The 14,787-nt window shown below is 32.8% G+C and overlaps 1 protein-coding gene and 1 non-coding gene across 3 annotated transcripts; both read right to left on the minus strand.

Annotated features, from left to right (window-relative positions):
* Positions 1–488: 488 nt before the first annotated feature.
* LOC147409678 (uncharacterized) lies at positions 489–8,603 on the minus strand. 2 transcript variants are annotated; one of them, XM_086431404.1, is made up of 10 exons: positions 8,374–8,603; positions 6,362–6,457; positions 6,095–6,169; positions 5,015–5,083; positions 4,282–4,358; positions 3,929–4,017; positions 3,439–3,568; positions 1,639–1,729; positions 1,478–1,543; positions 489–772 (listed from the first exon to the last, which is right to left on the minus strand). In XM_086431404.1, the coding sequence occupies exons 1-10, from the start codon at positions 8,539–8,541 to the stop codon at positions 653–655; spliced, it is 981 nt and encodes a 326-aa protein (XP_086287530.1). In that variant the 5' UTR covers positions 8,542–8,603; the 3' UTR covers positions 489–652. The 2 variants fall into 2 exon arrangements, with proteins under 2 accessions (XP_086287530.1, XP_086287533.1); XM_086431407.1 differs by having other exon boundaries at positions 6,330–6,457; positions 8,374–8,514.
* Positions 8,604–9,838: 1,235 nt separating this feature from the next.
* TRNAL-AAG (transfer RNA leucine (anticodon AAG)) lies at positions 9,839–9,919 on the minus strand. The gene has a single exon. It is a non-coding gene; the product is annotated as a tRNA-Leu (tRNA).
* Between the last annotated feature and the right edge of the window lie 4,868 nt (positions 9,920–14,787).

Below are 14,787 nucleotides of genomic sequence, written 5' to 3' on the forward strand. Positions count from 1 at the left end.
GGGCTAAAATTACATAGTAGAATGACTTAGGCAACCCAAATCCCAACAAAATCAGAGATTGGGTGTGACTAACGGAGTAAGAATTTTTATTAAGGAAAATCCCAAAAAGGAAAGGTTGATGATATCGATTAGAGACATTTCTAATCAAAACAACCTACTAAAATAAAAAAATAAAAAAATAAAAAAAAAAAAAAAAAAAAGGCATCCTAGGATTTTAATTGACCTCTATAAATACATAGATAGATGCACTAAAAAGTATGAGATTCTATACTTTTAAATTCTACACTACTTTTTGTATTAAGATTCTGATTTGGGTGTCGGAGAGGTGGTGTTGCAAACACCTAGGGGGCACAAGGAGTGGAGATCGCAAGGCATCATCACAGGTTCTTAGGTAGTGCAAGTTTTTACATCTACAATAAGATTTCAAATTCATCTAGAACAGATTATTGTGAGATAGAATAAGTGATAGTGTGATCAATACAACTGAGTTTGCTCAAACAATAATATAATATAGCAGATCCTTTAACCTTACAAGTTTGTTTGATCATGTAAATCAACAAATTGAGGAATGACCAATTCAATGTTTAATATCTTTTAATTTCACAAGACAAAAAATGAAGATTTATTTCCCCAAATCAGTCAAACAGCCAAACTATACAGCCTTCTCAATTGCTTCAATGCACTCCAACACAGTAGCTTTCTTTGACATTGTCGACATTAGAGCTTCATGAGAAACCTTGTTATTTTTCAAGAGAGATCCAGCAAACAAAACCTTCATTAAGCATACAAAATGTCAGTTTTCTATTACAAAAACTGTCTATTAGTACAAGTTTCAAGTGCACTACTGTCATTTGCTCGAGTCTACCATGAACTGTCTTTAAAATAGTTCGTTAGATGCGAAAACAATACTAAATATGATTTTCTAGATTTTTATTTTTCACAAAAGCACTAGTCACTTTTACATCTATTAAATATTTACAATAAGTTCAACGATCTGAGTTTAAAATTTTTTATAAATGGGCAAGTCCATTTCAAGTATAATGTTTTCCAACATTGGTATGTGAATCATAAGTAACCATGCAAATATGGGCATGGAATCGAAATTTGGTTTGACGTCTCATCTCGTTCATGGACGAGACCCAATTGTCTTAGACGAGTCAACTCATCTTAGATGAGATAAATCATTTAATTCAGTTTAAATTATTTATTCATATATATATATATTTATTTGAAAATAATTATATAATTTTATAAAATTAGGTAGATTAGAAGATGTTTGATCAAAAAATCATATTTTATTTAGATAGTAAATATTTAAATTAAAATTTTAATTATTTTAATTAAAATCTACAAAATCCCAGTTGACCTGGACAAGTTTTACTGACTCAGCCAATATTTTCAGAATATCATCAGAGTCATCTCGTTTGTCTCGGATGATATTTAAAACCATGATAATATTAATGGGTGAGGAACTTACAGCCCATCTAGTAAGGTTCTGTTGCTGTTCTTTGCTTATCTGTGGCTTGCTTCTATTTATAAATCTCTGCAAGAACGTAGATGGGATTGTGGTTTCAGAAACACACACGCACCCAAAAAAAATGCACATATGTAAGGGTTAAAGCATTGAATTTAGCATACCTGGAGACTGAAAAGATCAGCAGATTGACCAACCACTTTATCAAATTTCAAACCTTCGGCTGCCAGTCCAGCCATTGATACCACAGCCAACCTGAGAGGACGGTTAGCGTTGGGTGCCAAAATTAATGTCAGGTTTCCCATAGTCGGTGTTCGGCTTCAATACTAAAGTTAATATGATTGGAAGTAAGCTAATGAGAGCTGTGAAACAAGTAATACATTGTCCATTGTAATTGATATTGCAGACACGTTGATTCATAAAAGTAGAAGTGAACACAGAAAATTATGAAATCACAATTTTAATTCATCTCTTGGTAATGCCTCCTTTTGGTAAGAGCATGACTTATTATCGAAAAAAAGCAAAGCTATCAAAATGGAAGATTTATTTAGCTTATCCAACTGAGTTATTAGAGATCGATTCTGTTTGCTGTTTGTTGGGATCTTTGGAAGGAGAAACAATAGGAGGATTTTTCATGTGAACGAAAATCTGATCTACAAGGTCAATAGTAACATTTTAGCTCTCATGTTATTTTAGAGTAAGCTATTCGAAGAGTTCAATGTGTTTTTTTTTTTTTTTTTTCCTTAAGAGGAATTTATTAGAGTAGGGAGGTCACCTTGACCTCAATCTCTGCATGTTTTTTTTACCTTGGTTTAATGAAATTTTATACTTATCTAGGACAAAAGTTGGCATTGAAGAGTTTACTTTCTCAGACATAAAATTTCACTCAGCGAGTTAATTCCATAACTCAGACAACTAAATGAATTTTCTTTAAAATGTTCATTACTAGTGAGAATAGAAACCAAGCGCTAATCCCTCTCTTTGTTCTCTATATAAGAGACACTTTTAGGTGTTTACAACATCCTCTTTTTTACCCCAAGATAATTTATTAAACAGCCCCATAGTAAAACATGCTTGCATAAATGTTTGATCAACAAAGGTGACAAGTAACATTTTTCTCTACTCTGTGTGAGTAATGTCAACTATCCTCAAAATATTTGTGCTTGTAAAAAATCCAGAATAGTGTAGATCATGAAATTTTCTTCCGAAAAGAGGAGAAACCAAATGGCTTTATTCAAATGAGTTAGAAACCGGTAGCCATGTTTTACAACTGACCTTCAAGATCAGAACAACCTGGGGTAAAATTGGAAGCTAAAAATGTAGTATGCCAAAAGTTTAAATACAGTTTTCATGATGAAAAAAAGGTAGCTCTATAACATGCAACATAAATATGCAGATTCATATATCTAGAAAGTTGCACTAAGTGAAAGGCTCATATAATGTTCAATTAATATCTACCATGGTTTTAAATCTTGTCCAATCCTGAGATGACATGCCCGAGTCATCTCGGTCTCGTTCAACAACGATACGGATATACACTGTGTCTCAACATTCACATCATCTCGCAAGATAAACGAGATGTCTAGGATTGTATTTTGAAAATCTCGGCCAAGTCAACTGGGATTTTGATTAAAATAATTTTTTTTTTTAGAATTTAAATATTTATTATATAAATAACATATAATTTTATGACTAAACATCTTCTAATCTACCTTGTTTTATTAAAAAATTATAATTATTTTAATTTAAATATCTGTAAATCAATCATTATAAACCAAGTCAAACGGTTTGTCTCGTCCATGGACGAGATGAGACATCCAACTGAGTTCTGAAACCATGATATCTACTTATGTCATTGTTCATTATAGGTCATGTAATATTTGAGGACAATTTTATCATGATTCTCGGAGGTAGAAAAAAATAAAGGAAATAAAGTGATGAAAATTTTTAGTTGCAAAAGCTACCTGTCTAGCTCCTTCCCGTCAAGTTGTCCACTGTATATAAGCTTTTGCAGCCTGTCATCGATCAGATTGACATGTTCCTTTCCAATATCCAGCGAATACCCGAGGATAGGAAGCCCAAGCAAATATGCAACTGAGGTTCAATAAGAACTTAATTTCATTAACTTGATGATATTCACATTCCCAAAAAGATCGAAAAACTGTTCCTTTTTTGGAAAATCCATAAGCAAATAGAGGAATAACTGGTTAACAAGGTTTTAAAGTTTTCTAGGTGCACATGAAGCAATTCTACTGGTGTTGGACGCTCTTTGTTTCCAACACATTTACGCATTGCTTTCATACACAGGCATTAGGCTTTTTGACTCTTTATTCACAAGAACATAATTATCACCATTTACACGATTATCGTAATAGAAGCACAATTTTAATAGGGTTCTGTTTGAATCGAGCCTAGCGTATATTTGAAATGATGATTCTGATAAATAAAGATTACCTAAAAAATGAGCTGCCTCATGTCTTGCAATTCTTTCCTGGTAATCAGGAAAAAATGATGAAAATCCACCAATTGCTGCTTGAAGAAGCCTAATACAGTGGATACGACTGTCAATTGTAAGGTAAGGTTCCATTGCTTTTACATATTACAGCTTCTTATGCTCTTACTTAAGAATAAACAATTAACAGAGCACTATCAGACATTCAAAAACTAGGAATTGAAACGTACTTCCCATCTAAACCTGAATCTTGAGAACTTTAGGGGACTAATAAAGAAATAAAAATAGAATATAAATGGAACTCTTTGGGTAAAAAGAAAAGATGAACTACACACAAATTAACCTAAAGGCGTACCCAGGAGAAACACTCCCCACAGCCAAAACTACCAAAGAGATGCTCCCAAGCAAGTATGGCACAAAGAAACCCCAATCCTGCAAGTTACATGATCTACTTCAAAAAAATAGGAAAAAAGAAAAAGAAAGGTGATGGATAGTATGCCTCAAAATTTCTTATCAAATCTCTAAATATGATTAAAGCATCACTGCCACAGCTTCAACAACTGCATACAAATCTAAATTCAATCACCATGTTAACTATAATGTGAAGCCTTTATCTGACCACACGAATTTCGATGATATTTACCCGAGTTATGTTCAATGGACCTCACCAAAAATCGTGAATTCCAAGTTGGCTCAACTTGGATAATAAACGAAGGCAGTGGTAAGCTGAGTCTACTCGGAATTCATGGTTTCTGGTGAGTTCCATTGAACATAACTCGGGTAAAATATCATCAAAGTTCTTGTGGTCAGATTAATTTTGAATTGGCATTCCCATCAGGATGTTAGTAGTTCCTTAACTAGAACTGGTAAAATCTTATCCACAGATTACAAGATAATCATTTACAAGCCAGAGCTCTCCAGGTACTGACCAATGAAGTACCATGTCAAATGTAATACCTTAAAAAAAAACACAGAAAAAAAGAAACAAATGCCAGTATCTATATTGATGCTTCACAGTAATAGTCATTATGTACCATTATTTATGATATATAAAGCATTAAAGTGGTGAGGAAAATCATGAAAGATACCCCAGGGAGTTGGCCGGCAAACACCCCCAAAAATCCTGTTGTCCCCACCACTGTGAAGAGAAACGCTGCCTGCATCACTGATGGACACCAAATTAGTGAAAAATTGGATCCATACCAAACTAAAAATCCTCATCTAGTATAGACTTTAATAGAATATATGTTCGGCATAATATTATGTAAGGTCTTCAAATATAACCAATAGAATGATCCATTGGATTTCAAAGTGAATAAAAAGAAAATGTACAATTGATACCACATTCAGTTGTTAAAAAAAAACAACAAAAACAACAAAGAACGAAAAGAAGAAAAACAAGATGCAGTCACAGAGATTTTACGTGGTTCCCTCAAGATTGAGGTTCGCCTATGGATCACACCGATTCCACTAAGCAGAGAAAATTCGCAGTTACAAATTACACCCTTTCACCTAAATCATAAATATATACATATAAGGGAATGCTAACGTCCAAGACCTCATGGAGACGTTAGTATTTTTTACAAAATTCACTTTCTATTAATACCCCTCCCCATTTTGCCTTTTAGTGAAAAAAACAAGAGTATGTTGGTCTTTTACATAATAAATGCTAAGGTCATTTTAATCTTTTGACTTAAATGTTTTTTTTTTTTCTAGTAAATACTTTGGCAATCAATGCCAACATAATAAATATATTTATTAAGGGCATAACAAATGTATTTATTATGAATAAAAGACTAACATACTCTTGTCTTTTTCGCTAAAATACAAAATGGGGAGGGGTATTATTGGAAAAAAAATGTGATGGAAAATTCTAATGTCCCCATGAGGTCTTGAATGTTAGCATTCCTCATATATATATATATATATATATATATATATATATATATATATATATACCCTCAGGAAAATCAAACTAGGGATTTTACATAACAATAGGGAATTTACTAAAATACCCTTGGTTAAAATTTCTTAATTAACATTACCTCCTTATTGACCAATACCATTAGGCTACACAAAACACAGCAAAAAGCAATGCACAAAATATTATATTAAAATCCAGATACCACTCTGGAACAAGTCTCATGGTTGAGTATAATAGTCCTTACATCATTTCTTACGCTTGGGATTGCAAGGTTCTCTGCATTTTTCATTCCAAGAGTTGTCAGCTCCCGTAGAGATGTCTGCAGATTTTTCATGAAGGTCAAACAGTCAAAATATTTATTGTACCGATAACTAATTAATCACATATATGAGTTTTAAAGACAACAAACAGATGCACATGATTCATGCACATGTGTAAGTGAGTTTCATGGATGTAGCTAATATTTGAGTAGCACTTGCCCAGTACTTCACACTTGTAATGGAGGACTGACCATACGGCGTGATACATATGGTTGAGAACTCCATTTTTTGGCCCAACCAATTTCGCTCAGTTGATCAAGTGCTTCTTTAACAGCATCACTGTCTTTCTGAAACAAGGGGAGTTTTGTTAGTGAACATAATACACTCTTGGCAGGTCTTACACAATAAGCCTTTCATGAATTCCCCTGTGAAGTTTATACATAATTAGAAAAACACTTTCCTTACTAACTTAGTAAGATTTTAAATCTTACTAAAGTGGTTTTGTTCAAATGAATTACCACATTGGCAATCCAACATCGCAGCCCTCCAGATTTCATGTAAAAACTCGGATCCAAAGAAAAAAATCCAAAAAACATTTTTTTTTGGGCTTGATCCAAGGTTTTGAAAATGGACGGCTATTAAACTTCCACCAAACTCCCAAATTTAAAATTTAAAATTCAACAGTGTAAAATAACTTTTTTATTTTATTTTATTTCGAAGTTCATAGAATTTTGTCCTCTACAACCTTGTAGTGTGGATCATGTTTTTGGATGGTACAAGGTGAGCTCAAGGATCCTTAGTAAGATTTGAAATCTTACTAGGTTAGTAAGGCCAGTCTTACTCATATGATTATGATCACAACTACAAGTTTTGAACAACAGAACTAAATTGCATATTAGGATGAGGTATATACAACATTAAATTACATTTTATTGAGTCTGGATGACATGGTGAGGCAAAAAACAGCTAAAGTGAAACTAACTACATAGCTTTACACTAATAGAATAAATTAGATAGCCAATACAAGAAACTAAAATTCACAGATATGGCCACGCAAGGAAAGAACATGAGAACTGATCCTACTATAAAAATGAATTCTTAAGAGGATCTTGCAGTAAGTCTTGAGAAGATGGATATTCTTAGTATATGGCATTGTTAATTCTTAGAAATTAAACTAAGAATGAATGGGCTGACCCATCCATAGTTTTAGAAACTGGATTTTGGGATTGGATCAGTATCCCTCGAGTCAAACCTCTCAAATTGTGAAAAAATGAAGCAACAAAGAGAACAGACAATCACACACAAAATACGAGGATTTACTGGGGGTATATCCAATCACACTATTTTCTTTCAAGTTTTACACTCCTAGAGATCTCTAGTAAAAACAGGAGTAAAGAAAACGTGTCAATCTCCCCAAAAATAGAAAACCCTTAAAAGATTATTACAGAATTTCCCTTTATGAAACCCTAAAAAATTGGTCTGGGGGCTTCACCCTTGAGCCCCGGGGCAGGGGTTTGTGCCCCCTGCAACCCCTGCAACTCAGCATAACCCCAACAGAATACGCAACACAAACTGCATTAATTGATTTAGATTTCTAAAATAATTCCTTTTTCTGTTATGAACTAGATTAATATATATTGCAATCACAAAACTTTTAAATTCTTAAAAATAATATATATAAAAATATCAAAACCAATCCAAACCAGTTGACTTGGCCGAGTTTTTCAAAACATTAGTTTGAACCAATTTTTTACAGAGTCAAATGGGATCCAAATCCACATTGGAAAATCTGACCAGTGCCCTGCTTGTACTTTTGACTCGGCTGAGTTAATGGGACTCAGCTGAGTTATAGTGGATCCATCAGGGGCTAATTACAGCATAAGTTTGCATGAATAACAGAAATATAAAATGTAAATTAACAAAAAAAATTCAAATTTTTTTCAAGATTATGAGTAGTTTTGAAGTAATCAACTCCAAAGAAACCAAGACAATCTGTGCAACAAAATTTGCAAAATCGCAATGCTTGATTTTCGAAAACGATATCAGAATTTCAATTGACACGTTTCACAGTTCAGGTTCCAAAAGAATAAACTAACGAAATTCGTATTTTTGATCGATTTCCATTCGATATATAGCCTTCACAAACCCTAGAAGTACTATTCTGAAAATTCAACTCCTACATCGAAATAAGATCAAATTCAAAACCTATAAAAAAAAAAAAAAAAACAGATCTAGAGAGAAAACTACTAATCAAAGTCAGAACCTTTGCAATGGCAGCCTCGAGTGTGGTCAAATCGACCCCTGGAGCAGTCGAAGAAGCTCTAATTCTCCAATTTTTCTGGGTTTCCCAAGAGCTCTTGAGATGAGATTCGAAAGCGAAGTTGGCTGGTTTTGAAAGAGAGGCAGCAAGAGAGGTTGCAGCGATCGACATGATTGCCAACACTCTCTCTTTTCTCTCTAGCCGTTGAAGTGAGAAGATAACGTTGGCGCGATGTCTCTTACTTATATATAGCTACGAAATCGGTTAAATTCAAACGCACCTGACCACAAAACCACAGACTCTGACTCACTCAACGTTTTAAAACTCGGTCGAATCGGAACGAATTTGTGACAACTGGCAACTGAGGTCCCAAAATGTGGGAATTCGTTATTTGGAAAATTTTCATTCCATCTATCACATTAATAAGTATTTTTTTCTTTCTAAAACATATAGTGATACTCCAACTGATCTTTAAAACTCTAAATTTAGAGATAGAGGCCTTGTTATTTTATATTGTTAGAATAGAAAAAGATAAGTAGAAAAAAAAAATAATAAATAACTATCAATTGGACTCAATTATTGATTTGAACAGAACACGAGGTTTGTATGACTCTTAATTGTAGTTAAGAATAAAATTTCGTGATATGTACAGTGACATCGTGAAATTGGACAAGAAAGAAACGTTCTGATTTTGTAAAACATTCAAAAAAGAAAAGTGGACAATTACCTATAAATTGTGAAAGAATGGAGTGGAATTTCAAGAAATGCCAACTAGTATGACTACAATAAATAACTTACACACTTACTCTGCTCAATACAAGAAATGGCTTATATATCAAAAATGGGTCATACATTTTACATACCCTTCCACATTTTGGAGAATTTTTGAAATACCTCGTATTTTCAATTTGTTGATATGACATCCCTTTGACCTTGGCTTCTATTCTAGATTGATGAAAAATGATCTAAATCTCTTCATATTTCATCTTTTAAAAAGAAAAAAAAAAAAAAAAAGAATCTTGAATTTTTTTCAAAATCTGTCATCTTCAAGTTCTTCGTTCTCCATGGTAAATTTTTTGTAAATCTTATTTTGAATCCATTATTTTCAACCCCACTTTAAACATTTTATAGAAACCCTTGATTTTTTTTTTTTTTTCCTATCCAAAATTGCTTTGCCTTTTATTTCCCAAAAAAAAGTATCTTGCATTGAAGGGTGAATTAGATAGAATCTTAAGATTGAAAATTGGGGTAAAAAAAAAATCTTTTACCGATGAGGCATTTAGGTCATTTGAATTAGTCCATCAAAGAAGACTGAGGTCTAGAGACATGTGAGTCAATAAGGTATAGCTTGGAAGAAAAATAAGGGTTTTAAACTATTGGTTGAATAATAGGGTTTTTTGGTCATTTAATTAATATATTAAATAAGACCGAGGTCAAAGGGGCTTGATTGAAAAATAAAAATGTTATTTGTTGAGAGTGGGATTTGAACCCACGCCCTTTCGGACCAGAACCTTAATCTGGCGCCTTAGACCAACTCGGCCATCTCAACAGCTGTACATTAATTTTGTACATTATTATTAAATAGTAGATATCATTGCCTACGTCCCGCCCACATGTTCCTTACACGTTGAAACTTGAAAGCTACGGACACTTAGAAAACTCTATTGACACCCCAAATTTTACTTATTACACTCTAATTCTTAAAATTAATTATCACACCCCAATTAAAAGATTAAAATACTCTTCAAACATTATATCACATGTTCAAACAATTTCAATAGTTGTTTATAATTATGATTAGACTTGTATAAAACCCTAAACCCAAAAATTAAGAAATCTAGCAAAAAAAAAAAAAAAATGTTAGAATTTTTATTTGCACCCTAACTTTTACCTATTTTAAAACATTCACTTATTTTCTTTATTTTTAATTGGGGCATATTAAGTAAAAGGTAAGGGTGCCAATAGCAGCTCTCTAGTGAGATTTCAAATATCTGAAACATAGCCCTCCAGATTGACTTAGTAAGATTTCAAATCTCACCGAAGGCCCTGAGCTCATATCTTTGACATCCAAAAACATGATCCGCCAAAAGATTTATAGAGGACAAAATTCTAAAACTTTGAAAGATAGTTTTTTTTATAAGCATTTATTTTTATCGTTGAATCTTAATTTTAAGTTTTGAGAGTTTGGTAGCCGTCTATTTTTAACACCCTTGATTAAGTTAAAAAATATTATTTTGATTTGTTTTTTTTGTTAAATCTGTTTTTTTACATGAAATCTAGAATGCTATTATGTTGGACTGCCAATATGGTAATCCATGTGGGCCTAACAACTCTTAGTAAGATTTGAAATCATTCAAAGTTAGTAAGCCTAGTGATTTTCTCTGATCTATGCAAAGAGAAGTAATGGAGTGATTGTTTGCTCACAGACCAACACAGTTTTGACACATGGCACTGATGATATAAGTAATATGAGAAATTTCTCTTTCCTGCATCCATTGCCCTGAAATCTTTATTTTTAGATTTCAAATCTTAAAAAGTATTGAGGGATCCACATGGATTATCATATTGGCAATCCAATACCACAACCTTTTAAATTTCATGAAAAACCTCAGGGTTAAGAAAAACAAATTTTTTCGAGTTTGATCAATGGTGTTGAAAAAGGACGGGTACCAAGCACCCAAATTTAAAATTAAAATATAACGATGAAAAATAAATTTTTTTTTTAATTTTTTCTTTTATAGAAATTTAAAGAATTTCATCCTCTACAACACCTTTGTTTTTTATCATATTTTTGAATGTGACAAGATGATCTTACCAAGAAATTTCAATTTTTTACCATGGGCAGTTAAGAGAAAATTTCTCATATTATTACTTACGTCATCAACACCACATGTCAAAATGGTGTTGATCTGTGAGCAAATTTGCTCAGAGCGTTTTGAGCAAACAATCACTCGGAATAATATGTTGGAATTCTTCACTAGAGTCGAGATCCAATTCAATGTTTCGTTACTATAAAATAGGAACGGTATCTACGTGGCATGTTATATTTAGAGTTTTAGTCACATCAGGTTCCTATCTAAGCCTTCATGCAGTTCAATGTGTTTGTTCTCTCTAATCAACCTTGACACGTAAACACTATCCCTAAAATAGGACACCGTAATGGATCGTGACTCCCGATAGCGTGTGTTTTTAAGAAATGATCTCCAAGCTTTGGATATTTTCCAATCCCATCTTGTTAACCAACCAAACTATTCCAAAAGATCAATATATTGGAGTAGGGGAGAACTGTGAATATAAGAGGATCACGTGACTTAACTAGGGTCTGACAAACATGAGAGTGAAGGAAAATATACACTCAACACTCCCCCTAACTTAAGGGTGGAAAGAATTGAACTCATGACTTATATGAACCTAGCGTTTTAATACCATGTTAACCAACCAACTACTCCAAAAGATCAATCTATTGGAGTAGGGGAGAACTACAAATATAAAAAGTGTAGACATGAAATGTTTGCCATGAACCTCAATGCTACATTGTTTGAAGTCGCCACCATTCTTTTTTGAAAATAGGTGTGAATGGGCACCCGAATTGATTTTTTGAAAACCATTTTTTTATGGCATTGTAGTGACTCTCATTTGTTGGAAAGGGCAAGGTCTACCCAAAATCTAGGTAAGGAGGTCCGATTAGAGGATGGGGAAGGTGTTAGGCACCCCATCCTCTCCACCAAATATGGTTACCTTGCTTGGCCATTTTGTTTTGTAAAAACTTGAAAAAACAAATATTAAAAATGCATGAGAATGCATGACAAGGAGAGAGAAGGTTTTTTTTTTTTTTCTAAATAGTCCTTAAGTTTTGGACGGTTTTTTAATAGTCCATTTAGTAAAATTTTCTTTTCTTAATAGTCTGTGAACCTCAACTCACGTTTATAATGTATTTGAAATACCCAAACTACCATTTTTTTTCATCTTCTTAACATATATAGTTAGTTTTTTCCAATGGCGATTGCGACCATTTTTTACGATCTTTGATCATGAATGAAAAATGGAGAATGACATCCTCTTAATTTTAAACATTTAGACGTATTTTATTTATTTATTTTGATGTTCCATTATAAAAAAAATTGAAGAAAAAAGTTGAGATTGTAATTTTTTTTATGATTATGTTGTAATTTTTTATTTGCAACTATGATTTATGCATTTTGGGGTATTTCAAGAAGATTTACCCAGTATTGAATTCAAATAAGATGAAAAAAATCTCGAACACTTTACAGTGTCAAGTTCACCACTTTTTATTGTCCATTTCAACATTTTTATTGTCAAACTAGTTCAACATTCAATCATAGTCAAGTTCGATGATTTTTTTTATATGAAAATATTATCAAATTTTTTTTTTTTTTTAATGAAAATTGTTGAATTAGATAAAAAAAAAATGTGATGAACTTGACACTAAGTAATTAAATGTTGAACCAAACAATAAAAAGTGGTGAACTCGACACTGTAAACAGAATTATTCAACGGTTACAAAATTAGTATGCTAAATAAAAAAATGAAGATAACCATGAAATGTAATAATATCCTTAATAATCGCTAAACTAAGAGAAAGTTGATTGAGTTAGTTTGGTCAGGTGCAACAAAGGATTATTTAGAGTTTTCAATGGATTAGATTTAGCCTGCTCCAGCCTATCGTGGACCAGGTTCATGTGATATTACTAAGCCCATTTAGTTATTGGGTCGAATAGAATTAGGTCTAATTCATGTTTAGGGTTGGGTTTATACATAGGTGATTTATAATTTGGATCGGTCTAATCCTGCCATTGGACAGGTTGGGTTAACGATTCATGTTTAGGGTCCGGCATGGACATTGGTGCTTTTAGTTTAGATCAGTCTGGCTCGTTAGTAAGACAATTCAAACTTGGGTTGGCATAATTAGAATTGGGCTATTTACGGCCTGACCAGACCCGACAGTCTTAAGATGACTCCATCAATTAGAAGCAACATGTAAATTGAAGGTTCATGATGCCAACTCTTTAAACACAAAATCCAATGGTTGAGATTTATGAGTATCTTGATAAAAAAAAATCTCAAAGATACTTATCTCGAGGATAAATCTCAATCATTTGATTTTGCATTTAAAGGGTTGAGATCACATGTTTTTTTTTTTTCATGAGTCAAGATCCCTTGACTCAACAAAAGTGACTAGTAAAAAAAATGAATCCTGACTGTCAAATATGAAATCCAACTGTCGAGATAAAATTACTTCAATATATTTTAAAATGTTGTCACATTAGTATTCATCCCAACCATTAGATTCTATATTTTTATTGTTGGGATTTTGTAATTTTTTATGAGTCAACATAATTATTATTCTAATGATTTGCTTCATCCACGTAAATTATAGAGGTGTACACTAATGACAAAAGTTGTGAAATAAAATAGAAAGCGCATTTAAGTATTCCTAGGAAGAAAAAAGCCTAACTAAGCAATTTCACAACTTCTGTTAAAATTCTCATTTCAGTACACTGTTCATTTAAATTCCCAAAACATGCATGAACTTAACAAGACGTAGCGAGATCTCAGGTAGTTATTCTGATTCTAAGGTGACAATCTCTTTGATAAAATTAAAACATGAGGTAACAAGATCATAGGTATTTTATTCTAAAAGTGATGATCTCATAGACAAAAATTAAAAACTCTCTAAATCCTAAACTCAGTCGAAATGGTTTGTGATTCCAAATAACTATAGTGGTTGAGCCTAATAAGATAAAAAGACAACCCAAGAAGTGAGAATTGGGCATGGACTTGGAAACCTCCTATTTGCCAATAGAAATGCCTACTTCCACACCGGTCGTATAACTAGCTTGCTGCTGGGCCCTACGTGCGCTAGTAGCTAACGTAGGCTTGACTTGACGTACTTCTATCAGGTGGTGTAGTGTAATCACAGTTGAATGTAGTTCCGTCACTTGCGTAGTAGTTTGCGGGGTAACTCTCCTCTGGTCTCTAAAGGTTGTGTAACTTGCTTACATCCGCCTTGAGGGACCTGAGAAATAAGATAGCGATATCATGACTTAATAAATCAAATATAAGTAACATTTTTAACGAAGACATTATAAGTATTTATTCCAAAAGTGATGATTTCACTAACTATAAAAGTGACGATCTCACTAAAAAATAATTCCTAAAACATGAGTACCATGTTTTGGGAATTAAAATGAATTGTGTGCTGGTAATTAAATCACATGAAATGATAATTTACCCTTTGTATTAGGTTAGATGTCTTGAACTAAAGTTCCTGTGGGTTTTGTTCACCAATTACCTGTAGACACCCCATTTTCGCACTCGCATGATTAATTAACTCATTAACCCGATTACGACGGTTCCTAATGATTGAGGAATATTTCAATACTTTATTTTGTTACT

This window comes from Akebia trifoliata, chromosome 2, assembly GCF_017979445.1.
Source record: "Akebia trifoliata isolate Shusen 1 chromosome 2, ASM1797944v1, whole genome shotgun sequence".
NCBI classification, from domain to species: domain Eukaryota; kingdom Viridiplantae; phylum Streptophyta; class Magnoliopsida; order Ranunculales; family Lardizabalaceae; genus Akebia; species Akebia trifoliata.